At 45.7% G+C, this 25603-nt stretch overlaps 1 protein-coding gene across 8 annotated transcripts in view; it reads right to left on the reverse strand.

Annotated features, from left to right (window-relative positions):
- KANSL3 (KAT8 regulatory NSL complex subunit 3) overlaps positions 1 to 25603 on the reverse strand; it is a 596819-nt gene that overhangs the window by 132734 nt on the left and 438482 nt on the right. For all 8 annotated transcript variants that reach the window (XM_085634440.1, XM_085634436.1, XM_085634437.1 and 5 more), the window contains one exon: positions 2419 to 2546. In XM_085634440.1, coding sequence (XP_085490566.1) covers positions 2419 to 2546 — 128 coding nt within the window. The remainder of the gene's footprint in view (positions 1 to 2418; positions 2547 to 25603) is intronic.

Genomic DNA, 25603 nt, shown 5'->3' on the forward strand with positions numbered 1-25603 from the left:
CCTTGCCACGTATGCATGCTACCGTTACCAACAAATGTGTGACCATATATATGAATGAGTGTTTCCTTACGCTCATTTTATATCTTTTTAAAATAACTTTTTTCTATTATAACCACAGTGCTCTAGAGTCCTCTCCGGTCACATTCTTCTCCGCGAGGACCATTATCAGGCCCCGTACAGAAAACCATTCCCTCTTATGCAGACATTTTGAGCAGATTTTATACATGCAGTAATCCCATACCGCACAAGGTATCTCTACAGTGTCTCCGCTTTCTTAGTTCTCATAATATCTAATATATTTTCTAGCCTAGTAGATCTTGGGTCCAGACCGTTGGCTTTACGAATCTTTTTAGGATATTGCATTTCCCATTTCATGGGAATTTCTTCATTAATACCCTACACGCAACAACAAGGCTTTCAACCTCAAATATAGGTAACCCTCCTTAATTTTCATAAGTTAGGTTCACTTCTTTTAGGATATTTTTCCTTTCTCCTATTTTCTTTAGCCTTTACTTTTTAGTGCAATAGTGAAATACTATTCTCCTGCACACCTGTAGGTGTTTATACTCAAGAATGAGTTCCTGGAAAGTGGGTCTCTTCTTTTATATCTTGTGGTCATGTCACCTGGTACACAACTGGTGGACTTCATCTGTCTCCCCCATCCCTGGCTCCTCCTTTCACTCTCATTTTAATAATATCTTCTACATGCATCAGCAATTGGCATGTACTATAGGTTCTGTTGTTGTATTTGTTTTTCCTTTCAGCATTTATTGAGATGGAACCCTGAAGAAGGCTTTGCTGAAACGCGCGTCGTTTAAATATACTGCCAGTTCTCTCTATATATACTGTATTGTATCATGTATGAAAGGATTAATTAGAAGTTTTTCTGGTACGATTAACAGTCTAGAATTCAAATATTTAAAACCAAACATGCACCTGTAATTTGTAATATATACTGATTGATGAAAAAAAAAATTCTGAATGGATCAGCAATATCAATCTGGATTTGTAAAGTATTTATAACCCTGCATGAACAATGGTCACCTCATGGTAACTTCATGTAGTTGACAAAAAGCATAAAATATATTTTTCTATATTATAAATTACACAAAACATCTGACAGCCCTTGTGCATGTTTGTATACAGAGCCTTTTTTATAACCTGCCTTTTGCTTTTCTAGCACTAAGCTCTATTCCCTTGCCTAGGCCTTGTTTTCCCAATTGGAACCAACATTCCCCACTGTCCACAAATTTGGAATGGCCTCAGGCAGTGAACTGGTGGTAAACAGTTTTTGCTCTGCACTAGTGGAGCAAGAGGCAAAAAAAACCCTCCTCCGCCAGTCAGTTAAAGATGAAAATGGTGACTGGTGAAGCCAAAAAATGTTGTTCCGGCCCTTGGCCCCATTAAATCTGAAAATTAAAAAGGGGGGACACCTTGATAAAATCAACAACCCTTTTACAGGCCTTATACATTTTGCATGGGCTCAAATCCTTATCTGATTAAAAAGAAAACAATTTAGCATCATATGGAATCCCTACAAACATCTAATTATGCATACAAGATATCACTAGGATCTGAGAAGTCCATATGCATACTAATTACATTAAGTGCAGTAAAATATCTTCAAATGTAGTTATTGAAGTCTTATTTTAATTCCAATCTTCTCTGAATAATACCTTGTAGTTGAAGTCCCCAGGCTTCTCTAAGGACCTGCATGAATCTCTGATAAAAAAAAAGCTTCTTATCAGCAACACTGATTCCCTGTCAAAAGAATCGTTTCTGACTTTATGAACATAGAATATTTCTGCTTCTATGTGGGATCCCAGGAACACTTTCATTTCTATAAGGCAGAGATTGAGATACTCTACGTTCACGATTATCAGTAAAGGTCCTATGATGGCACAGATTAGATTTTCAAAATTCCAGATTAAAGTTGCAACATTGCTAAATTTACTGGTGTGGTTTCTGGATGGTATTTCATCATCGTGGGTTCTGAATTGCCCTAAATGTTTGTTAGTTGCTTGTGGCAACACAGCAAGGTGTGGGGGCAATAAGAATCATGTGATTCAAGATTATCTGAATTTTTCGACAAAATGTGGTATCAGAGGGATTGGGGAGTAGCACAGACAAACAACTAATAAAAAGAGCACTGTCTTTAACAGATTCTCTGTGTGTTTGGATATGTAAGCTGGGTGTTTTCTACCAGGTCCGAGAGGCACCACAGGCTTAAGACAAATTTCAGGTCTTTGTTCGGATCTGCTGTATTCACCCCACAAGCCTCTACGACCTTCCTCTCAAGTATGTTAAAATGTGCTGGAGTTTCTATCGGACCATACTCTTCCTCTGGCAGAACCTGCAGCACTCTACATCAGACCTCCAATACGCACTTGCTCGCCTCCCTCAGCCCACCATTAATACCTGTTGAGATAGAGCCAGCAGTTCTTCTGGTTTGTGCAGGGTTGCTCCCACACCTGCTTGGCTGTTTGTGGATGGGCGGCTGGGCTGTCCTCGCAGGGTCACTGTAATAGTGCTTGGAGCTTTCATGGCTGAAAGAAATAAACGTCGATTAGGTTACATATTTAGCTGTGAATTTAGGACACACTTTGTTGCACAGATCATGGATAGCTGGTGATTTATTGGGACATTCTGTGAAGTGTTGCTAGTTTCATCGCTTTTTCCACCGAGTTATCTGTGCCAAGTCGGAGTCTACTAAAGGGGCACAAGTTACTTCAAGCAAGAGCCAAAGTCATATCAGCAGTCAGCTTCCGGCCTCTAGAGTGCATCCCAAACTATAACCCCGATACCACAAAAAAATCCTGCAGCAAAAAAAGTGATCAATATAAATACGAAAGTCAAGAATATGAACTACTGTAAGGTACTATTTTGACCCCTCCATGCTGCTGTTCTGCTTCTAGCCCATCCCAAATTCTACTATCCTATTTAGCGCCATACCTGTCCCAATAACACATTCGCTCACTTCAATTCTTAACCACCTCTCCATCCTAATGTTTCTCTAACTCTTCAGTCAAACAACATAGCCCCTGGTCTGCAACTACCTCAGCCCTAGCCTGATATCTCTGAGACCAGGACTGGACCCCTCTTCCTACTTACTGTCCTCGATAATCACTTCTTGCTCACTATTAGGTCCATAACCTTCCCTGTCCCACTCTCTTCCTTTATAACCTTCAAATAAAAATACGTATACCCACAGCTCTCCGGCAGTTGCATCTTTCATAAATTCACCTGCACTGAATTACTCCCTATATGCAGGAATGACATCCTTGTTACATGTAGGGCCTGATTTAGAGTTTGGTGATCAGGATACTTGTCACAAATGAGAGGGATATCCCTTCCACCATGAAAAACATGTTGTGTTACCACTGCAGATTCTAGAACATGAACTACCCCAGACGCCAAATGAGACCTGAGCACTGGGGAGGTCAAAAGGTTCCACATAGGTCCCAGGGCGTGGGAAAGGGAGCACAGTGTCAGACACAGAAATTTAAATAGTTATATAGCTTAACTACTAATGGATACTATTGCTTCTCCAGGTTCTTTCATCTTTGAATCATACCCCAGCAATAAATTACAATTAGAAAAAAGAAGTATTAGATAACCAAAACGAGGAGGAGAAACTACCTAAAAATATGCTGAGTCGCTAACTGTAGGAAGCTGGCTCTGTATATGGTATACCACTAAGTAGTTATATTGTGCACAAAGTCCAGAGAATCCCTCAGACGTGTACAGGGCTCAATGTAAACCAAAGTGTTATATTTGTGTTTGTGTGGGCGAGCAGCCTTAGGCCTAACACAGAGGAGTGCAAGACATTTGTTATGTACACAGTGATTAATAAATGACATGACTCAAAAAGGAGATCCACACCAAGTTTAGAAACATAAGCTTTGTTCAAGTTTTATTTTAAGACCAAGATATACGTTCTAAGATAAGTACTTTTTCAAGAAAAATATTTTTCACTTTAGAAAGTGGATACTTGCTGCAATTTTCAACCTTGCAATGTAAACCTATGGAGGAAAACAATAATGCAGCTTTACATGTAAGTAAACGACTTACAGTTCCAGTCTTCGGTATTTCCGTTCAACACTAGACAAGGTTCAGATTGGCACCAAAACTGCACCACCAGCGGCACCGGGGCGGCCGTGTGCAGAGGTCAGATTCGGGGTCGGTTCCCAATGTTAACCAATGGAGACTGGGGGTTCTCGATGATATGCTGCTCACCGGTGAAAAAAGCGGTGTCAGGGGTCGATCTCCTGGAGTTAAGGTAAGTAAAAGGGGGGCCAAAAGGGGCCCCCAAACTTACACCCTCAGCGGCTCAGGGGCGGCCAGGTGCAAAGTGCCAACACAGCGTCAGGCTCCCAATGCAATTCAATTGGGGGGGGGATCGAGGTTGAAGAAAGGCTTCAGGCTCAGGCCAGGAGGCCAGACGAAGAAAACCCACAGCTGCCAGGTAAGCAGAGATGCTAGGAGATGTAGGGACACCGTTGGTCAGGATCCCAAAGGCCCAGGGGCTTTATGTGCAGGGGTGTCCTTAGGTGTCAGGAAAAAGCTTACAGGGCAGGTCGCGGTCAGTGGGAGTCTTTGACTTGAGGCTGCAGGCGTAGTGGTGGAGTCCGGCAGGGGCCAATCCACGGTGGACTCATTCTCAGAAGCGCTGGGGAACCATCACAGGACCGGTAGGCCACTTGGACTCGGGTCGTGGTTGTCTGGTGCAGAGGTGGATCCAGAGAAGAATTCGCAGTTCCTCAGGGCAGAGTTCTTTTTCTTTGTAGATGGTTTCTTCTAGACAGGTCCGCTGACCACGGGAGATTTAGAGTCTATATCGAAGGCAGACAGTCCTCCCAGGGCTGTGGAGGTCACTGGGCCTGCAGGATTAGTCGTCTTTTTGTAGCAGAGGTGAAAGGCAGCAGACAGACCGGCAGGGCCGGCGCACAGTCAGTCACTGGTCTTCCTTCTCTCATGCTTGTGCGGCTCTTCGGTGTTTGGGCTTTTTAGATCTGGTTTCATGGACTGGGGAGCCACCTAAATACTAGGATTCGGGATGTTACAGGGGAGTAGTAGGTAGGGACCAATGGGTTTCTTACCTGGGGTGTTTATACCAACTGTGATGCAACCCTCCTATGGGAGGGGGGCATAGCCCTAACCCTGAATGGATGAGTCCCACCATCTCTAAGAAGGTGGGCACTGAAAAATGTGCTTTACTTCGTCTCCTGCACCTGAGGGGTGGAGTTGGTGATGGGGGGCACACCTCCTATTCTTCCTAAGTTTTCCCAAAGGTTCTCCTGCCAAAAGTGGGGTTTGAACAGAGGGCTGCCATCTGTTGCTAGCAGCAGAGGCTGGGGTCGCATTACAAAGGCAGCAGGCCTTTGAAGCTTCCTTCCCGAGCACGGTGTCCATCCTGGGAGAGGAGGTGTGACACCTCCGCCCAGGATATGCTTTGTTTCTGGCCACAGGGAGCAGAGGCTCTCGACCTAGGGATTGAGAAATATGTCTGGTGGTGGCAAGCTGACTAAAGCTAGTCAGAAACCACAACAGGGTTGGTAGGTTTTCAAGGGGCACCACTGAGGTGCCCTCTGGGCACATGGTTTAATAAATCCAACACGGGCATCAGTGTGCATTTATTAACAGAGGTTGTTTGGTACCAAATACTCCTGGCTTCAGATAAGCCATCATGTCGATGGAGAACTCGAGTTGTCGAGTTTCCAGCCCATGTAGTCTATATGGCTTCCCTGGCTCACAATATCTAAGAATAGACTTAAATATTGTAGGGGCCTATCTGCTCAGGCAGATATGCCCAAACATGAGATATAGTGCACCCTGCCTTAGGGCTTGTAAGGCCTGCTAAAAGGGTGACATACCTATAACTTAGGCAGTGCTGGTTGGCATGGCACACAGGCAGTGTGTCATGTTGACTGTCGTTTTTCACTGCACCAGGGCATGTAAGCTGCAGTAGCATGTCCTTGGTGAGGACTCCCTAGTGGACACTCATCAGTTCTCATGCCCTAGGTAGCAAGGGTATCATTTGCTCGGGACTTACAGGGGGACTGAATTTGCCAATCGTGGTACCGTTTTAGGGAAGAAGCACATGGAACCTGGTTGGCAGTGACCCTATACACTACTATCGAACCCCACATAATTTTCCAGGCAAAGAAAGTGGAGGGCTAACCATGTCAAAACAGGCATTTTCTCACACGAATGTTTCAAACTCACCTTCTTTTCCTGTCATCTTAGTAGAGGCAGTAACATTTTGCCAAAATAAAATAAAGAAGCAGCTATTATTCTTAATGTTACCCCACTCAAGAATGCAGCAGTGACTGCTTGCCCCTCGTAGAATGTGTAATTATTCCTTCAAGAAGAGGCCTGTTCACTGTCATACAGCATGCCACGATAAAACACACTGTCCACCTTGAAAAGATCCATTCTGTGGCAATGACAACCTTGGTAACTTCAGTAGTGGACAAAAAAGTTACGTCCATTCTGTGCTCATCAGAATGGAGATACTGTAACAGAGAGCCCTATTTGGATAGAGCTAATGAAGACTTTCCTGACTTTTTTTGATGAACGTGTATGTGGAAAGAAGGCTGCCATGTATATACATTTGTTAAGATAAAACGCTTACAAACTTAAGAGGAAAATTGATTTATTCACAAAGATACTCTGCCCTTTAACCCCTTCAGTGCCCATGACGAGATAGTCTCGTCATGGAGCGCGGTTGCGCTGTGCCCATGACGAGACTATCTCGTCATGAACCCCGCCCGCTAATGCAACGCCCGGCACAGGGCGTGGAAAGGGCGGGGCACTGAAGAGGTTAAGAACACAGAATAAAGAAAAATAACTGACATAGCTTGCAACTTACTACATTTTCTGTCAGACGCAAATGACAAGAACACACTCTTTAAGTTAAGATAGTTGATTTCACAATTGTGCAAAGGTTTAAATGATGGATGTAAGAAAATTGATTGGCCTGGTAGTCCACCTCAAGTAAGAAAGCCACTAACCTGTCGAGTCCACATTTTCAGTAATTTAAACATGTACTCAACCCCTGGTAGGTATGGCAAAGACAACTTGGAGAAAATTTGTAAAGCATTTCCTTCAGCATGGCTCTTCGGTCCTTCTTCTTTGTCTTGCTTGTCTGAGGAGGAACGGTTCGGGGTTGCCTCTAAACACTAAATTTAGGGGCGTGTCAGGTTGGTAGGGGGAATAAGCCTCTCTCTGGTTGGCAGGGACTGAGACATGTGCTTCACCTTCACCATGGAGTTAGCAAAGTGGGGGTTAGAACCAATTGCTGGTAGCAGCAAAAGGCAGGGTCAGCTAACAAAGGCGGCAAGCCTTTGAAGTTTCCCCTTCGTGGACCCTGCTGATCCTGGGGAGGCTTGATAACCTCTGCCCAGGATGTGCTTGTTTCAGGACCCCGAGAGCGGGAGGCTCTTTACCCAGGAGTCCAGAAACAAGTCTGGGGGTGGCAGCTGGAGAGCAGCCACTCAGCCAGGACACTAGAGTAGGGTCGATTTTCAGGGAGCATCTCTAAGATTCCCTCTATGTGCATTTTGCATTAAATTCAACATTGGCATCAATGTGTGCTTAATAGGCTGAGATACCAAACATCTGAGTCTTCAATAAAGCCATCATGGAGCTCTGGAGTTCGGGGTACCAAACTCCCAGCCCATGGTCTAAAATGGCTTCACCGCACTTACAATACCTGTGAATGGAACAGGCACCGTAGGGGCCCAGGGCTTATGGCACAGATCCCTCAGCTGTGGTTCACCCTGCCTTAGGGCTGTAAGGTCTGCTAGAGAGGTCACTCACCTATTCCGCAGGCAGTGTTTTGGTGGGCATGACACACAGGGATGTGTGCCATGTTGACTTGTATTTTTAGGGTCTGCCCCTGGCACACAGACTGCACTGGCAGTGTGTATGAATCAGGGGAGGAGTCTCTGAGGGTGGCAAAATAGATGCTTTAGCTCTGTAAGACTTTATTTGGCTACAAGGCCCTTGGTGCCCCTGGCACCTTCTACAAGGGACTTAAATGTAGGCCAGAAGAGTGCCAATGTGGGAGCAAAGGTACAGTTTTGGGGAGAGAACATATGTCCTGGTTATCTGATTAGCAGGAACCCAGTCAAGAAGCATCAGACAAAAAGTGAGGGCAACCATGCAAAAAGGGGCACTTTCCTACACACCTCTTTCACACTTAATTCTGGCCAAGTACAGGCTGGGTAGTTGATGGAGATATAAGGCAAATTAGCTTCATGCACCTTTAGGTAGGGCAAAGGTTACTTTCTGAAAGTCACATTTCCCATACATTTAATAGAAATCTGACTTCACCATTAGATTGGATTTGTATTAAATAAAAAAAGTAGGCCTTTGCATGGAGTCTGTAGCTGATACAGGTAAAACGTTATAGATTATGTGGAAGTTGTAGCCTGACCAGGGACAATGTCGTATGGGGTAGTCACTGGGGGAACATGCCTTTCTAATTTCACACATGTTCCACTCTTATACATGATAAGCACCTTGACTGTGGGCAGCAAGGTGTGCTTGGGGACTACGTATTTAATATTTAAATTGAGGCTTTCCTACCAGTCAAATGGGGGAGTTTCACAAGTCTGTGCTGCAGGGTTCAAGCTGCTGCGGTCTGGCTAAACTGGTAAGCCTGGGCCAGGGATTGGCCACTGTTATATTTTCTTGCGCGTGAGTCGGGTTAAAGAGGCTTCTGTAACAGACCAGTATAACACCCTCTTTTGGTTCTGATGGTTCCACTACCCAAGTACCACAGATTAACGTTACAGGGAGGAGTTATTTAAGTTACTCAATTCCTGGTTCTTTAACCCCTACAGCTAGCCAGAGGTTCCCAAGGATTTGTACATCCCCAATGGGATATACATGCAAAGGTTCCACACTAGCAGAAATGTTGTGTCCCACAATATCAGCAAAGATTTAACAATCAATGGAAAATTAAGGTCCCAAACCGCAATGTCAGAGGCCTTAATTACTTACCTTTTTGCGAAGATCTTGGTCTTAAAACTCAAACAAAGCTTATTTTTATAAAATTGGTATAGATATCTTTGTGGAGGAGTTTCTTATTTGTTGATTACTGTGTGCACTACAAATGTCTGTGTTAGGCCTAAGGCTGCTCACCCACACTACCACAAATAGAGCACTTAGGGTTTGCACTTCTGGGGGAATCTCTGGACTATGTGCAGAGTATACCCACCTAGTGGTATACCATAAATAGAGTCAGCTTCCTACAAAGGGGCTAGTGCTAAACAAGTCTGAAGAGATTTCAGGCAGACACCCGTCTTCACAGATTTCCATAAATGGCCACAAACTCACCCTAGCTACAATATATGCCCTTAATGCCTCCCAAGAGAAGTTGCTGCACGAGGCCCTTCCACTAGTAATGACCTTTTCATACAGAGATATACTTGTGGGAGGAAATGAGGCACTAGTTATGTCTGTTGACATTGAGAAGGCTTTTGATCTAGATTTGTCCAATTTGTATACAGTGATGGAACGGATGGGCCTGGGCCCAGGGTATATAACCTGGATACGACTGCTGTACTCTGGCCCCACAGCACAGGCTAAGACTGGGAGAGTTATTTCTGGGATATGTAGTAATCAAAATGAGCTAGCTACTTAGGTTGTGTATGTGTTATATGTGTCTGCTTTGGGAAAAACCAATTGGTTTTTTATGAAGGCCCTCACCCACCAACCTAGTTGGTGGCATGCTTCATCATCAATTGTATGTTCTGGCGAAACACCAGACGGCCACATTAGTCATTTTAATAGCTCTCACCGTTATCACCTCCAGTGATACCACACGCGCTAGCTCACCTCGGGGAAGCAAACTAGCTACTCTAGTTCCTCACTCTCCTCTTGATTTCAAACACAAACGGAGTTATTTCTGGGGCACACCAGGTAGAGCGGGGCACCTGGAAGGGTTACCCACTGTCCCCACTGTTTGCCATTGCGGTGGAGCCTTTGGCGAGTGCGGCACAGATGAACAAGTTACTTACCTTCGGTAACGCTTTTTCTGGTGGATACAGTATCTGCCTGTGGATTCCTCATCTTTTGAATATCCACTGTGCCAGCATTCCGCGGAAACGTTTTCCTAGCTCTCCACGCCGACGAGGTCGTCAAGATGACACCGCTCCGCTCGCGACTCTGCATGATGTCACCGGAGCCATTTGATAGCCTCATCGGTGTGATGACGTCAGTTCCCTTTTTTCTGCGCCGTCGACGCGTAACGGTTTTCTGGGACTCTCCATACTGTTTTCGAGTTACTTTGTTGTTTCTCCAGGTTATAACTGTTGCTTCACAATGGCAACTTCAAGAAAGTCTGGCTTCAATCCCTGTAGAGAGTATGGGGGTCATCTGTCCATCACTAACCCCCATGAGGACTGTTTGTGGTGTTTGTCATCGGACCACGACGTGGAGGACTGTTCATGCTGTCGCAAGATAAACCCAAAGGCCTTGAAAGAGCGTGAGGCCAAGCTCTTCATGGCAAAAGCAAGGAAGGAGAACAGGGGTCGGAAAAGGTCCAGATCGAAGTCGAAGTCATCGACCTCACATGCTTTGAAGTCAAGGAAGCACAAAAAGAAGAGGAGGCATGGCTCTCGGCGTCGTTCGTTGAAGGGAAAGGCTTTGAGGTCACCTTCTCCGGCGCTTTGACGTTGACAACAGGACTTTGTATCTCCATCGCCCTCGCCATCTCCTCAGGTGACTCCGGTTCATTCTCCTTCACCTAAAGGTACCCTGGCACGGTCACCGACGCAGAGGGGCTCTCCCTCTGCCTTCGGAGGGCTTACCGGCTCAGGACGAACCTTCTCCTGTGCACGAGACTGTGCCTATGGCTCCGCCTGTGGATCCGGCTGTTCCGGCGCCGGATGTTCCTCGTGTGGATACTGACTCTGCTCCGTATCGTCCATTTCCTGGACCGGGTTCAGATCCCACGCATTTTTTAAATGCTATGTATGGCGTGTTTGCCAAGGCAGCCTTCCCCTCCGGAGCACCTTCGGGTCCCGTGGGTCCGCTTGCCTTCAATTTGGGCGTCACTCAACAATATGCCCAGACACCCTTCGTGCCTTTTATGCCGACGGAGCAGTCTTGGCAGTTTTCGGCACTGAGGTTTTCGACGCCGTATACACAGTACCCGGCGCCATCTGGTGGCCCTTCCTCTCGACTTCGTACGGCGCCGATTCCTGCATCGGACCCTCAGGACCCTCGGGCGACTTATTTTTGCCCTTGTAAGAGGAGGAGGGATTGTCTGTAGACACATTTTTGGAGCCGCCCCTGTAAAATGAGTGACAAAAGGATCCTCTGTTGGAAAGTGATTGTAAGGCTCCCATGGACTTAGCAACCTCAGAATACTTTTTCATCTTTTGAAGTGATGTATCGACAGCTGGACCAAAGAGGTGTTCTTTGTCAAAGGGTTGATTAAGAATAGAGGCTTGTACCTCAGGCTTGAATCCTGAAATTCTTAACCAAGCATGTCAACGGAGCAGTACACTAGTGTTTAGCTGTTGTGTCAGCCTGATTTAGGGCACAACTGATAGAGGTATTAGTTATTAATTTACCCTCTTGAATAAGGTCACTAGCTCTAGACTTAGGCTCACAAGGAAGAAATTCAATGAGCTTTTCAACCTCATCATAATGAGCTCTATCATACTTTGTCAATAGTGCTTGAGCATTGGCAATATGCCAATGATTAGCTGCTTGTGACGTTATCCTTTTGCCCGAAGCATCAATTAATTTGGACTCTTTATCAGGAGGAGGGGCTTCCCCTGTTGTTTGCGAATTAGCTTTTTAACGAGCGTTGGAAACTACCAGAGTCCAAGGGTAACTGGCCTTTGATATATAGTGTCATTAGGCGCAGATTTGTACTTCTTATCTACCCTGGGCGTGATGATTCTAGCACTTACAGGGTCTTTAAAGATGTCATCAGTATGTTTAAGCATACCCTTTAACATTGGTAATGTTTGTGTAGCCCTTTGAGATGAACTTAGTGTGTCAAACAAAAAATCCTCCTCTAGAGCCTCTTTATGAAGCTCTACTCCATGATATTGTGCAGCTCTGTTAACAAGCTCAATATATCCAATATTATCATCTGGAGAAGAAGGTCTGGATGGATATAGGTCGGGATCATTATCTGGGTGAGGGTCAGCATTATAATTATCCCATGGATCAGTATCCTTTGGTGTGTAGTCATCTATATCCCTATCCCCTGTATCCTGTGGGTCAGGTGATGGTGGTGAAGGAGAATGTTTAGGTGTAATGAATACATTTGGATCAATGGTTGAAGAAGGTGGAATGTATGGTGGAGAAGGGTAAGTACCCAAATGTTTTCTGTTTAGAGAAATGTGGTAGTCTTATTGTATGCCCATTTTCCCTTTCTCAGGAAGTTTGGCATGAATCTGTCCAGTTTCTGGATTAATCACAATCTCCTTCGGTTTCGGATCTGAAAGTGGAATATCGATCCAAGACTCTTTAGTTGAAGTACTTTCTTTAGATGCCGGTTTTGGTGTCGAAAGTTTCAGCTCCGAAGATTTAGCCTTATTGACCGGTGGCACAGAAACCAGAAGGTGTTTTGATTTAGACGCCGAAGGTTTAGGGTCGGCACCGGCGTGGGGACGAGCAGAACCCGAACCAGAAGGCTGTTGTTTATGTTTTGGCGCCGAACTCGAAGGTGGGCGCTCAAAACCTTTTCTCGGTGCCGACCTTGACCCGAAGGCAGAGGAGGGACAGGAGCCTTGTTATGGAGGAGATGATAGTGGAAGGAAGTCTCTTTACTCACGATCCATTGTCCCGGTGTGAGGGCTTTAGCATTGGAGTCCGCTTCAGACAGGGTATGTGTTCCTCCTTTATTTTGGCTTCCTGTGCTTGTGATTCTTCGTGTTCGGACTCGTCTCAGAGGAGATCCGGCACGGAGCCACTTTGCTGGTACATTTCGTGACGTCGGGCCTGACGGTCACGGAGCGTCTTCTTCGATCAAAACGATCGATACGCGTCGCAATCCTTCTTGTCATGTTCCGGTGATATGCAAAGGTTGCACACTTCGTGCAAGTCGATGCGCGGAAACTTACCGCGAAACCCTGGACAGAACTTGAATGGAGTCCATTCCATCGACTGCTACCGCCCTGGCACGGGTAGGCCCAACGGACTTCCACAAATCTTCTGATCAAAGGTTTCAAGTGTAAACGATACGTGGAGAATGGGAAACGTTATCGATGAAAAATACCGTTGAGGGTAGTGGATTGCGCGTTGAAGGGGCCCCGAAGAAACTGTGCCGAACCGGAGCGCAACAATTCACATCCAAACCCGACGGCAGAAAAAAACAATCTAACAATGGAGTCGATGCCCATGCGCACTAACACCGAAAGGAGGAGTCACCTACCTCGTGACTCGAAAGACTTCTTCGAAGAAAAACAAAGTGCAAACATCCGGACCCAAGATTAGATGGCAATCTATGCACAGCATATGATCTACAGCTTATATGGATCAAACTCAGGGTTACAGTCCTAACAGACTCGCCTCTTTTCCTTACCGTTAGAACTCCCAAACTACCTATCCCAGGTCATAACTGGAGGCTGAATGACAACTTCATTAAAAGTGACACTATTAAAGCTGAAATCCAGGGAGTGATCCAATGATACCTACAAACCAATGACAACACTTACACTCATACACCCACCCTAAGCAAGGCCCTTAAAGCTGTGGTTCCGCCACTGCAGCTACACTTACCAGTGATAGAGATAAGCATTCAGAAATGGATGGGAAAATAAAAGAACTTGAATCAGCACAAACATACAGGGTGCACAAAACTTGGAGACAACGGTCTCTAGCTAAGAATCCACTCCAGGAGCTAGATATGGACAAGGCAGAGTACACCCACCTTTGCACAAAACAGCTGTACTAATTTGGGGGCAAAACACCATTAAACTAGTGGTGTGCAAACTTAAGTTTAATGTGAAAAAGGACAGGGCTGCAACAAACACTACAAGTAAGTAGCAAGTTCAGGGTGACGAGCATTCAAACACATATAATGATCTCTACACAGCAGATTAAACTAATGGAGCAGATATGCAATCATATATCGTGACAGCCCTACTCTCAGGACTTTCAGCTCAACAAGTCATCAGACTTGAAACAGAAATTCACGTAGACGAAGAAAACTCAGGGATAGTCAAACTCCAGACTGGCAAGGGCCCGACATGAATGGTTTTGCGCCGGCTTTCTACACAGCCTATTGCTCCTATCAGGTCCCTTTGCTTATGCATCTACACAATCCCTTGGAGATACTGGAGAACTTGCAGACAGAATGTGTGAGGCAGCCATAACAGAGACTCCCAAACTCCCATTGTACACCTTATATAGACTTATAGCCCTATTAAACATTCATGCCAAACCCTTCACGGGCATCTAAGCCAGGCACCTTAACCCATACGTGGATTGTTGATTAGACCCTAATCAGACAAAGTCATTTTGGAGAGGAGTTATGGTGATAACACCAACCAAAGTCTTGTTGATAAGGTATCCCACTCAAGGAAGCCATGATTCCTCCTTTTAATTGACAGTGAAAAAGCATTTGATCGTGTCCATTGGCCATTCCTGCAGAAAATCTTAGGGCCTGATTAAGATGTAGGCAGATCTGGTCCTGCCATCGCTTTTCCGATGGTTTTCCTGCCTGTCGCCTTGGCGGCCTGCCCGCTGTATTTAGATGTTGGCGGGTTTATGGAGGGAAGACTGAGTCCGAATGTCTCCACCAGAATCTTCCTTCCGTGTCGACGGCATCATAGGCAAAAGCGGCTGTTGGAGGGAGTCCTGCCAACATTACTGCGGTGCCTTGAAGTTGAGGCATCTGTGGAGGGTAAACATCCAAACTTGAGTTTGTAGAATCGAAGAAAAAGAGGTGCAAACTTACCTTTTTCCAGTTTTCCACTTCCGTCTTGTAACCCATTGGCCAGGACCTTCCTGTGCTGCTGCTATGTAACCATGATGCTTAGTGACTCCATTTATACTGGAATCTAAAGTAGGCTTCTGTCTCACTATGAATCGTATGTTAACATTTGCTTTAGCCTAGTGTATTTTTACATTGCTCTTACAAGCAATTTTATTATGTGTCATGTTTAAGTGTTCATCTTACATCTTATCGTAGAAAATCGTACACACCTGTATTGACACCTTTAAAAATATTGTTGTGCTTATAGTGCATGTGGGTGTACATGCAATAGTGTGTGTATGTTGTTGGTGTACTATGCTATTTGTTAAAAGAAAAAAAGGCCATTACACATACCCTACATATGTATTTTGACCCATTCACAACGTGAGTACAATGAGAAGGACTCACCTGTCTCCACACCACCAGGGACTCACTCCATAAGGAATCCGCCGCCAGGACACCAACAGCACAACCGGGACGTCTAAATCGGCTCAGCGCAAATCTGCTGATGTACGGCAGAGAAAACCACCGACGCAGCGGGAAACAATCTGTTGATGCCACATCTAAATACAGTGGACGAAACACTGTCAACTCAATGGAGTTTTTGGAACAATCGCCACAGCGGGACAACAGGAGTCCCGACAAGATCTTAATCAGGCCCTTAGATAAAGGTGGCATCATCCCCATATTAAAAAAATGGGTATGGTGCACATCCCAGAACTACAGTGTGAGTAAAAGGAGTCACACCGAAGCCCTTCAAGGTGTGCAGGGGCACTAGTCAGGGGTGGCCCCTCTTATTTCGCCCTTAATGTCTAGCCCCTCGCAGAAAGAGTCTGATGTAACCCATCAATCATGAGAGAAACCAAGGGGTGCCACAAGCACAAAATATTTCTCTATGCAGACTATGTTCTGGTAGCCCGGTCTAATCCGCTGGACCCAATCCCCGCCCTGAAGCTGGAGCTCGTGTCTTTTGGCCAGGAGTTGGGCTTTAAGATAAACATACAAAAACACAAGTCCTTAACCTCACCGCACCGTCTGAAACCCGAACTCTCGAACGGCCTATTCATCCTAGCTAGGGTCTCCAAATATGTGCAATACTTGGGAATTAAAACATACCCCTCCATCGGGAAAACCACTGACCGCAATTACACTCTGTTAGACCTGGCACCATTGGCGTGAGTCTCCCTTCCATTTTTTCGCTGTGTCTCCTCTGTTTTTGCTGGTTATAGATGCTCTGGGCGCTGTGCCACTGCCATTCAGTGCCACAGCGCGAATGCTCCCTTTGTAAAGATGACATATGAATTGGTACATCAATGATTGGCTTATTTGGTTTACCTGTTAGTCCCTAGTAGCGTGGCCTGTGTGTGCCCAGGGCTGGTAAACCGAATGCTGCTGGTGGGCCTGCAGCACTGGTTTGTGCCACCCACAGAAGCAGCTTGTAAAGTATGTCTCAGACCTGCCACTGCAGTGTCTGCGTGCAGTCCAGAACTGCCATCTTGGCTGTGAAGTGCACTCACTTCCCAGCCCCTAAACCTTCCCTTGGCATCCTGTAAGTCCCCCTTATGATAGGGTGCATTGTATGTGTAAGGTAGGACATGCCCTGATGTATGTAGCATGTCCTAGTAGTGAATTACACCCCATTTAGTTTTTCGCTACTGTAAGGCTACCTGTTCTCCATAGGCCAGAATGGGAGGTCTGGGCTATTACATTCTATAGTCCTAACTGACCCACAGAACATGGTAGAAAAACGAATCTAGTATGCCTGAGCTCAGAATATTAAAATACATCTTTTAGTAAAGGTTATTTTTATATTCTGTGTTTGAAACTACCACTTTTACAGTATAGGTACTTTCTTGCCTAAGCCTTCCAGTTTGCTCTGCTATGATGTGTATTGGCTGTCTGGTTTTGGAGGGACAGGGCAGGCTGAGTCAGACCTGGGTTGAATAGAGCGACCTGCCTTGGTGTGAGGGGAGGGGTAGCTCCTGCACTTGAATAGGACTGTGCCTGGCAAGGTGAATGCTGGCTCCACCACCCACTGTGCGTCTGAGGCAGACCCCCCTCTTTCTGAAAGGAAGGATGCAGCCTGATCAACAAAGTGCTCCAGGGCTGGGCAGAACTGGTTCTGGCTGGGTTCAGAGACTTGGGACCCCTAAGAACAAAGACTTTGGGGGTATAAATATTTGTGCACAAACCCCTACAATTGGTATTGCTCCTGGATAACAAGAAGAACCTCTGTCTGTGTGGCTACAAGAATCTGCAGGAGAAGGACTGTCCTTGTGCTTGTGTGCTGTTTCTGGGACTGGCCTGCAGCTGTTACTACTGGACTTCAAGAAGAGGAAAAGAACTTTGATTGGACTTTGTATTTTTGTGCTACAGCAATCACCCAAGGGCTAGGAGAGAGCTAGCCTCCTGCTGGAGTCTCAGGCACATCAGACTCCACCATCAGCCTCCTGTTTCCTCCCAGCGAGGATTACTATCTGCAGGTGAGGCTCCTGTGTGTTCCAGGGCCTCTAGTTCTACTGCTGTCGCCGAGCGCTCGCTAACCCCGAAGATCGTCGCAGCACCTGTCTGCGGGCCTGAAAACGCCCGCTATCTGAAATCATCGCAACAGGATCATCGCAGCGCGGACGCCGAGCGTACGCTATTTTCCCCGCATCGAATCCGGATCGTCGCTTCCTCGCGGAGCGCCATCTTTGTCAACGCAGCAAGATCGCACACGCAACAGGCTCGGTGCATCATCCTCCCTTCGCGGCAAGGATTTCATCGCATCACCGGCTTAGCGTGAGGAAGTTTGTCGCTTTGTCCTGCCCGCAACCCAGCGCATCATCCTCCCTTGCGGTAAGGATTCAACGCATCGCTGTTTAGCGTGAGGGAATTTATCGCTACAACGCCTTAGCGACATTTTTGTTGCTTTGCTCCAGGAACCAGATACTTTGTGAGTAAAAGGGTCGCAGAGACCCCTGCCTTGAACTAAACATCATTTTGTGCATCCTGAACTATTTTTCCTTGCAGCATTTCTAAAGTAATTATATTTTTATAGTATTGTGGATTTTTACTGTTATTGGTCTTGTGATTAAGTCTATATAAAAATACCTATTTTTCATAACTACTTGAGTGGTGTCCATTTGTAGTGTTCCTCCTTATATTACTGTGTATGGTCATAAATGCTTCACACACTGCCTCTGAGATAAGCCTAGCTGCTCGTGCTACGTTACCACAGGGTTGAGCAGGGGTTGTCAAAGGGTGTAGGCTGCTTACTCTGACTTAGGAAGAAGGGTCCCTACTTGGACAGTGGCCAGCCATTGCCAACTAGAGACCCCCATTTCTAACACACTCATCTACTCCCCACCACTCAGAACGAAATGCAAATTCATGGAAACATGGCAGGCTGACATAGGTGGGCATAATTGCAGCAGTCATAATAACCCTCCTCTCCAATATTGTATATGTACTGCCTCCCCATACCCATCCAGCCTCTCACTCAGCTCTTGGACAAGCTCCAACACCTAACTGAATCATTCATCTGAGGGGACAAGAAACTAGTCATAGCAAAGAAACTCACATACCTTCCAAAGAACCAGGGCAGGCTCTTCAACTAATACTTAGCTGCCCAACTTCAGTACTTGTTAGAATGGAACAGGCCCCCCTTCAAGAAACAGTGGTGTTTCATTGACCAATACATTGCAGGGATAATTATTTGGACGCTACCCTGACTTCCCAGAAGCACAGCGCATGTGAAGTGAAATCCTCCCTAATGCCAATAATAGCTTGGGAAAGAGTATCTATCTCCAGGGGCCTATCTATAACTCTCTGCCTTAACACCTTTTATTGGTAACCCAGACTTCATGCTGACTGCTGCGAGAGAGAGCTACTTGTCATGGCAAAAAGGCAATTGCAAGAGAGTGGGAAACTAAATACACGAAGATCTACTTTCTTTTGAACAGACTAAGTTCAACTTCAGAGCCCCCGTGGAAGAAAGATATGGCTATTTCTATATCAGACATTGGGTGACACATACCATAATTAGACCCCACGCTAGTAGCTCTCTCACCCCTTCAAGAAATTGATGCTCCCCAAACAAGACGACAAGCAAATGCTAGCTGAACTCTACAAATTACTCAATCAGGCAGCACCCACAAACAAAACCCTTGCCCAGAGCTATGAGGAACAGTTAGAATGTCCCTTCACAGATAACAATTGGGCAGACTTGTTTTATATAACCTGTACCTTTGCATTCAGCATGGCAGGTAACAAGGCAATGTGAAATATTCCACACTACTAAACCTCAGATTTTATGACACAGTTGAAAACCTTCAGTTCAGGAAACTGCTAGTGCAACTGTGGAGGCTCCATTACACTGACACGCCATCTATGGAGATATCCCAGACTCAAGACAGAGACATTGGGAAGAGGTAATTTGAATAAAATCTTCAACACAAACATCTAACAGTTCTCCGGTTACATCCATCTTGGACTGCCAAACAAACTAACCTACCCCACCTACACTCATGTAGAGGCTAAGCTATCACCCTGGCCTTCAGTGCTGCCAGGTAAGACATACATGCTAGGTGAGGAATGTGCCCTGGCTCCATAAGCTGTAGTACATTATTGGCATGGAAAAAATTACTGGTAGGTTTTAAGACTTACTCACGCACAGGCCATTGTACCTGGCCAGACTGACGCTTCCTTATCTCAATCATCAGCACTACAACTAAAACAGATTTAAGGGAGCAAATGGACAAGCTCAGTCATATAGGATACCCTTATGATCTCTACAATCGAAGTTCTGGTTGAGGGAGATTCAAGTTTTCCTGGTTATTTCCTTGTTCCTTTCTTCCTTCCCAAATCTGTATTCTCCTCCTACTTTGCCTCACTCCATGATGTTCCTTCTTGAGTGGGCAGACAGGTGGGTTCTGTACAAACTCCTGCGTATGTCCAAAGTGTACAATCTGTTGCACCCTTTTGGTTCAATGCATTCAGAGGAGGAGGCAAAAAGGGAAATTCTCTCCTTAAAATTGGATGGGGACAGCTGTTAAGAGTTAAAATCTATTTTGGTTTTCTTGGGAGTGCAACTGAGTTGTGCTACTCTTCTGCGCTGAAGATCTGCCATATCCTTGCCTTTGGTTCCTGCTGGATGGGTAACACTGGTGGTATCCGGACTATCATAGGAGAGCCCTTGCTCCATATTGATGGCAACTCCCCGGTAAACCTGGGATCTTGGTGAGCCACGAAGAGTGACTGAGCTAGGATGTTGATACTGCAGAACTCAAAGGGATGTCAATGTTCGTTTTAATGATTTGCAGCACATTGTACCAGTGCTTCCCAAACAGGGTGAGCCCATTAAATGGAATATCCAAGATCCTTGTTTGCACATCTGGACGGAAAGCTGTAGACCTCAGACATCCTTGCCTTCTTAAAAAAGCTACTCGTATCAGCTGGCTGAAGCCTGCTTTGAAAATATCCACTGACGCATCAATGATGTCTATTGATGTTTATGTTTTCTTCTTGATGATTGCCTTAGCAGTCTCTTTGTCTTTAGGGATGAGGTTGATTGGTGACAAGATGTCATGTCACATCTGACGATCATAACAGCCCATGGCTGCTAAGGCATTTGCAACCTTGAATGATGTTGCAGAAAACAAACTACGTCCCAATTACCTATCCTCTGTCTCTCCATGCCAGAAGGGGCAGACGATGGCGTGACTGGGTTCTTATATCTGGGTTGTGCAGCGGACACAAACACAGATTCTGGCTTTGTATGTCCCGTAAGGCAGGCTGGAGCCGAATCTGGAGTCCTGTATTGTTTCCTAAATGGGAAACAATACAGGACTCTGGAATCCCCATAGCCAGAATCCTCATCAATTGCAGGCCTTCTGACCATTCAAAATGCAGTATGGGGATGTGTGAGAAATTGGGTGATTAGTTCAGAGGGTAAGTGCCCAGCTTAAGTATCAACCACAACCCTTGTCTGGGAGAATCACTAAGGTTAGCAAATAAACCTGAGCTCAACCCCATGTAGCTATGGCACACAACAAATAGCTAAACTTGGAGGCAATGTGTAATGTATTTATGCAGTACTAAATCAGTAATAAAGTCGAAATGCAAAATAATAAAAGTCCCAAAACAAATTAGAAAAATAGAGTACAATTTAATAAACAAAATGACACAAAAATCCAATAAGGGGAACCAAAGAAATGGATTTTTAAAGTTTAAGTAAAAATAGCACCAAGAAGCACAAAACGCCAATGATAGCCAATGCTCACGATAGACCAGGACACTAGGCACAATTGGACACGGACTGTGATGGAGCACGGGTCAGATTCACCAACTAGGTTTGTCCTGGGATATTATCTTGTGACTTTAGTCCTTTAAATCATATTCCACCACAGGAGTACATCCCACTAAAGTAGAGGCACTTAAACTCACAGTGTGGCATGCAGAGGTCAAAAGGGTCCAGTAAAGGACCAGTTGCAACTTAAGTCAGCTGGGCAGTTGCAGGAAAAGGGTTCTTGTAGAGCTTCTTGTAAATGGTTGTATTTTAGTAGCTTTAACAGTAGGTCAGCCTTATGATCCTTGGAGTCCACTTCGTTGTCCTGGGTACAAGAGGGAGAGCCAGGTCCAGTATTTCAGGTTCATCTCGAGTCTCAGACAGGTTCAGTCCTCTTCTAATCTTCGACAGGTTGAGGAGTGGGAGCCTGAAGGTGCCCCATTTACGCGTTGCACAAACTAGTGCAGAGGAAAGATCCCTGGGGATGCCTGACCTTTGTGCATTTTTAAGATGGGCGAAAACTTTGGCCACTCTAAACGGGGGTTCTGAGGGCTGGGTGTGTGTGTAGGGAGTGTACTATGCTAATCCTCGTGTCCCCCGCTTCCAACACTAAAATCCAGGCTTTAGGCAGTCCCTGTGACCTAACAAACTCAGATACAGAAATCTGGTGAAATCAAAGCGAGCTTTCAGCACACAGACAGTCAATTCACAAAGTGTTCTGGCATTCTGCTTCTCTAATTTGTGAAGTGCATCCCGAATGTTATATGTAAACGCAGCAGACCTGTCAAAGAGGCTTTGACACTATGATGTCAAAATTAATTCAAGTGTGTTTGGGGCCTGATTGCCTGGCAGGACAAAAGAAGGGCCCTGTGTAGGAAGCTGGCTCTGTCTATACTATATCAAAGTGAGGTATAGTATGCACAGAGTCCAGTGGAACACAAAAGGTAGGCAGAGGTAAAAGTAGATAGAACCTTACTCTCTATTTGGGGTAGATTGGTCGAGCAGTAAGGCAGTATCAGAGGACAGTGTTAAGCATGTGTTGCACACACTCAATCAGCAAATGATTTCACACACTCAACGACTGAACTTCAGACCAATTGTTTTTGTATAAAAATATTCTTTTGGTTGGAATATGCTACTTACCAGTATGCATCTGTTCTTGGCATGTAGAGCTGCAGAGTCACACACTGAGGATAAGATCGCCATCTGGTGTTGGGCTCGGATGATTGCAGGTTGTTGTTGTCTTCGGAAGAAGCCTTTGGTCACGAGGTTGGTGACTCCTCCCCTGGACAACAGTGCGCATGGGCATCCACTCCATCGGCAGATTGTTTTTCGCCATGATGGGAAAGATGGAGTATATAGAAAGAAAGAAAGGATGTCCATGTGTAATGTCTAAGTAAGACGGATGCTGGAACAGATACAGGTCCCGGGGAGGCGGGCGGGCGTGTGTGACTCTGCAGCTCTACATGCCAAGAACAGATGCATACTGGTAAGTAGCATATTCCGTTCGAGGCATATGAGCTGCAGATCACACACTGAGGATAGATTATACAGCAGTGCTCCCCTTAGCGGTGGTCGCCTGTATCCGTTGCAGCAGCTTGAAATAAAGTTTTTAGGACAGCCTGGCCCACGGAGGCCTGTTGTTTGGCCTGCACGTCAACACAATAGTGTTTAGTGAAGGTATGCGTGGTAGACCATGTGGCTGCCTTGCAAATGTCTTCTAAGGGAATATTGCCTAAGAAGGCCATAGAAGCCCCTATTTTACGCGTGGAGTGCGCCCTAGGGGGAACTGTAAGTGTACGTTTAGCCTTGAGGTAGCATATTTGGATGCATTTAACTATCCACCGGGCTATTCCTGATTTGGAGATCGGGTTGCCTTTGTGTGGTGGCGCGAAAGCAACAAAGAGTTGTTTTGTCTTTCGAAAAGGTTTTGTCCTGTCGATGTAATAAAGCAAGGCTCTTTTAACGTCTAAGGTATGTAGGGCCCTTTCAGCTACCGAGTCTGGATTTGGGAAGAAGACCGGTAGTTCTATTGATTGGTTAAGGTGGAAAGGGGAAATCACTTTTGGAAGAAATTTAGGGTTTGTCCTAAGAACCACTTTGTTACGGTGTAGTTGTAAGAAAGGTTCCTCAAGTGTAAGGGCTTGTATTTCACTTACTCTGCGCAGGGAAGTGATTGCGATAAGGAAGGCTACCTTCCATGTTAGGAATTGCAATTCACATTTGTGCATAGGTTCAAATGGGGGACCCATGAGTCTTGTTAGAACCACATTGAGATTCCACACTGGTGCAGGTGGCAATCTTGGGGGAAGAATTCTTTTGAGACCTTCCATAAACGCCTTGATGGCTGGTACCTTAAAAAGGGACAGGTGTTGCCTATTTTGCAAGTAGGCTGCCAAGGCTGCTAGGTGTAAACGTATAGAGGAATACGCTAGATTGCATCTTTGCAAGTGTAGTAGATAGCAAATGATGTTTTGGATGGAAGCATCCAATGGATGTATGTCATTATTAGCGCAGTAGATGGCAAATCGTTTCCATTTCGCGGCATAACACGCTCTAGTAGTAGGGCGTCTGGCTTCCTTTATGATATTCATACAGTCTGGAGGGAGATTGAGGTAACCGAACTCTAAGACCTCAGGAGCCAGATCGCTAGGTTCCGTGTTTGAGGATCTGGGTGTCTGATTTCTCCATGGTTCTGGGTTAATAGATCCGGGGAGAGGCGTAGCTTTTGATGTGGAACTAAAGAGAGTTCCAGAAGTGTGGTGAACCACGGTTGACGTGCCCAAGTGGGAGCCACTAGTATTAGTGTTAGTGACTGTTGTTTCAGTTTGCGTACCACAAATGGAACTAGTGGGAGAGGCGGAAAGGCGTACGCAAATCTGCCTGACCAGTTCATCCATAGGGCATTGCCCTTCGACTGTGGGTGTGGAAACCTGGCGGCGAAGGTTGGGCATTTTGTGTTTTCTGGAGTGGCGAACAGGTCTATGTCTGGTTGTCCCCAGTTTTGGAAGAAGGGGAGTAGAACCTTGGGGTGTAGTTCCCATTCGTGGATCTGTTGTGTGTGGCGACTTAGGAGGTCGGCCACTTGATTGTGGATCCCTGGGAGATGTTCTGCTAACAGGTAGATGTTTTGGGGAATTGCCCATCTCCAGATTTGCTGTGCCAGTTGGGACAGTTGGAGAGAGTGTGTCCCTCCCTGTTTCTGTATATAATACATTGTCGTCATGTTGTCTGTGCGTATGAGGACAGTTTTGTTCTTTAGGTGAATTTGAAAGGATTTTAGTGCTAGGAACACTGCTAAGAGTTCCAGGTGGTTGATGTGGAGCAGTTTTTGTTGGCTGGTCCATCTGCCCTGAGTGGTATGGTGAAGGAGGTGGGCTCCCCACCCCGTGAGAGATGCGTCTGTAGTTAGCACAACTTGTGGAAGAGGCTCTAAGAACGGTCTCCCTTTGGACAGGTTGATGGTGTTCCACCATTTCAGTGATCGAAGTGAGCGACTGTCCACCAACACCAGATCGGTAAGTTGTCCGTGAGCTTGGTTCCACTGTTGTGCTAAGCATTCCTGTAAGGGACGCATTTGAAGTCGTGCGTGTGGGACTATGGAGATGCATGACGCCATCATGCCTAGGAGCTGCATGAACACTCTTGCTGGAAGAGATGGATGAGTTTGAAATTGAGAGATGAGGTTGTGTATACTGGCTATCCTGGCTGTGCTGGGATAGGCAATGGTTTTGGATGTATCTATGGTTGCTCCTAGATACTGATGTAAGTGGGAAGGTTGTAGGTGGGATTTGGGGTAGTTGATAGTGAATCCCAAATCGTGTAGAGTTTGAATCGTGCGATGAGTGTGGAGAACGCATTTTTGGTATGTATTGGCTTTTATGAGCCAATCGTCCAGATAGGGGAAGACATGGATCTGTTGTCTTCTGAGATGCGCTGCCACGACTGCTAGGCACTTGGTGAACACTCTGGGTGCTGTTGTTACTCCGAATGGGAGAACTGTAAATTGATAGTGTTGCCCATCTACCACAAATCGTAGATATTTTCTGTGAGCGGGATGCATAGGGATGTGAAAGTATGCGTCCTTGAGGTCCAATGTGGCGAGGAAGTCTCCCTGTTGTAAAAGTGGGAGGACTTGTTGGAGAGTGGTCATGTGAAAATGATCCGAATGTATATACTGGTTTAGTAGTCTGAGATCCAGTATGGGCCTTAGTGTTTTGTCCTTTTTGGGAATGAGGAAGTATAGAGAATATACCCCTTTTCCCTGATGTTGAAGGGGGACTGGTTCTATCGCATGTTTTTGTAACAGGGATTGAACTTCTTGTTTGAGGAGAGAGAGATGATGCGAGGACATTGGACGTTGTTTGGGCGGTATGTTTGGGGGG

Source organism: Triturus cristatus, chromosome 11 (assembly GCF_964204655.1).
Source record: "Triturus cristatus chromosome 11, aTriCri1.1, whole genome shotgun sequence".
In the NCBI taxonomy this organism is placed as follows: Eukaryota; Metazoa; Chordata; class Amphibia; order Caudata; family Salamandridae; genus Triturus; species Triturus cristatus.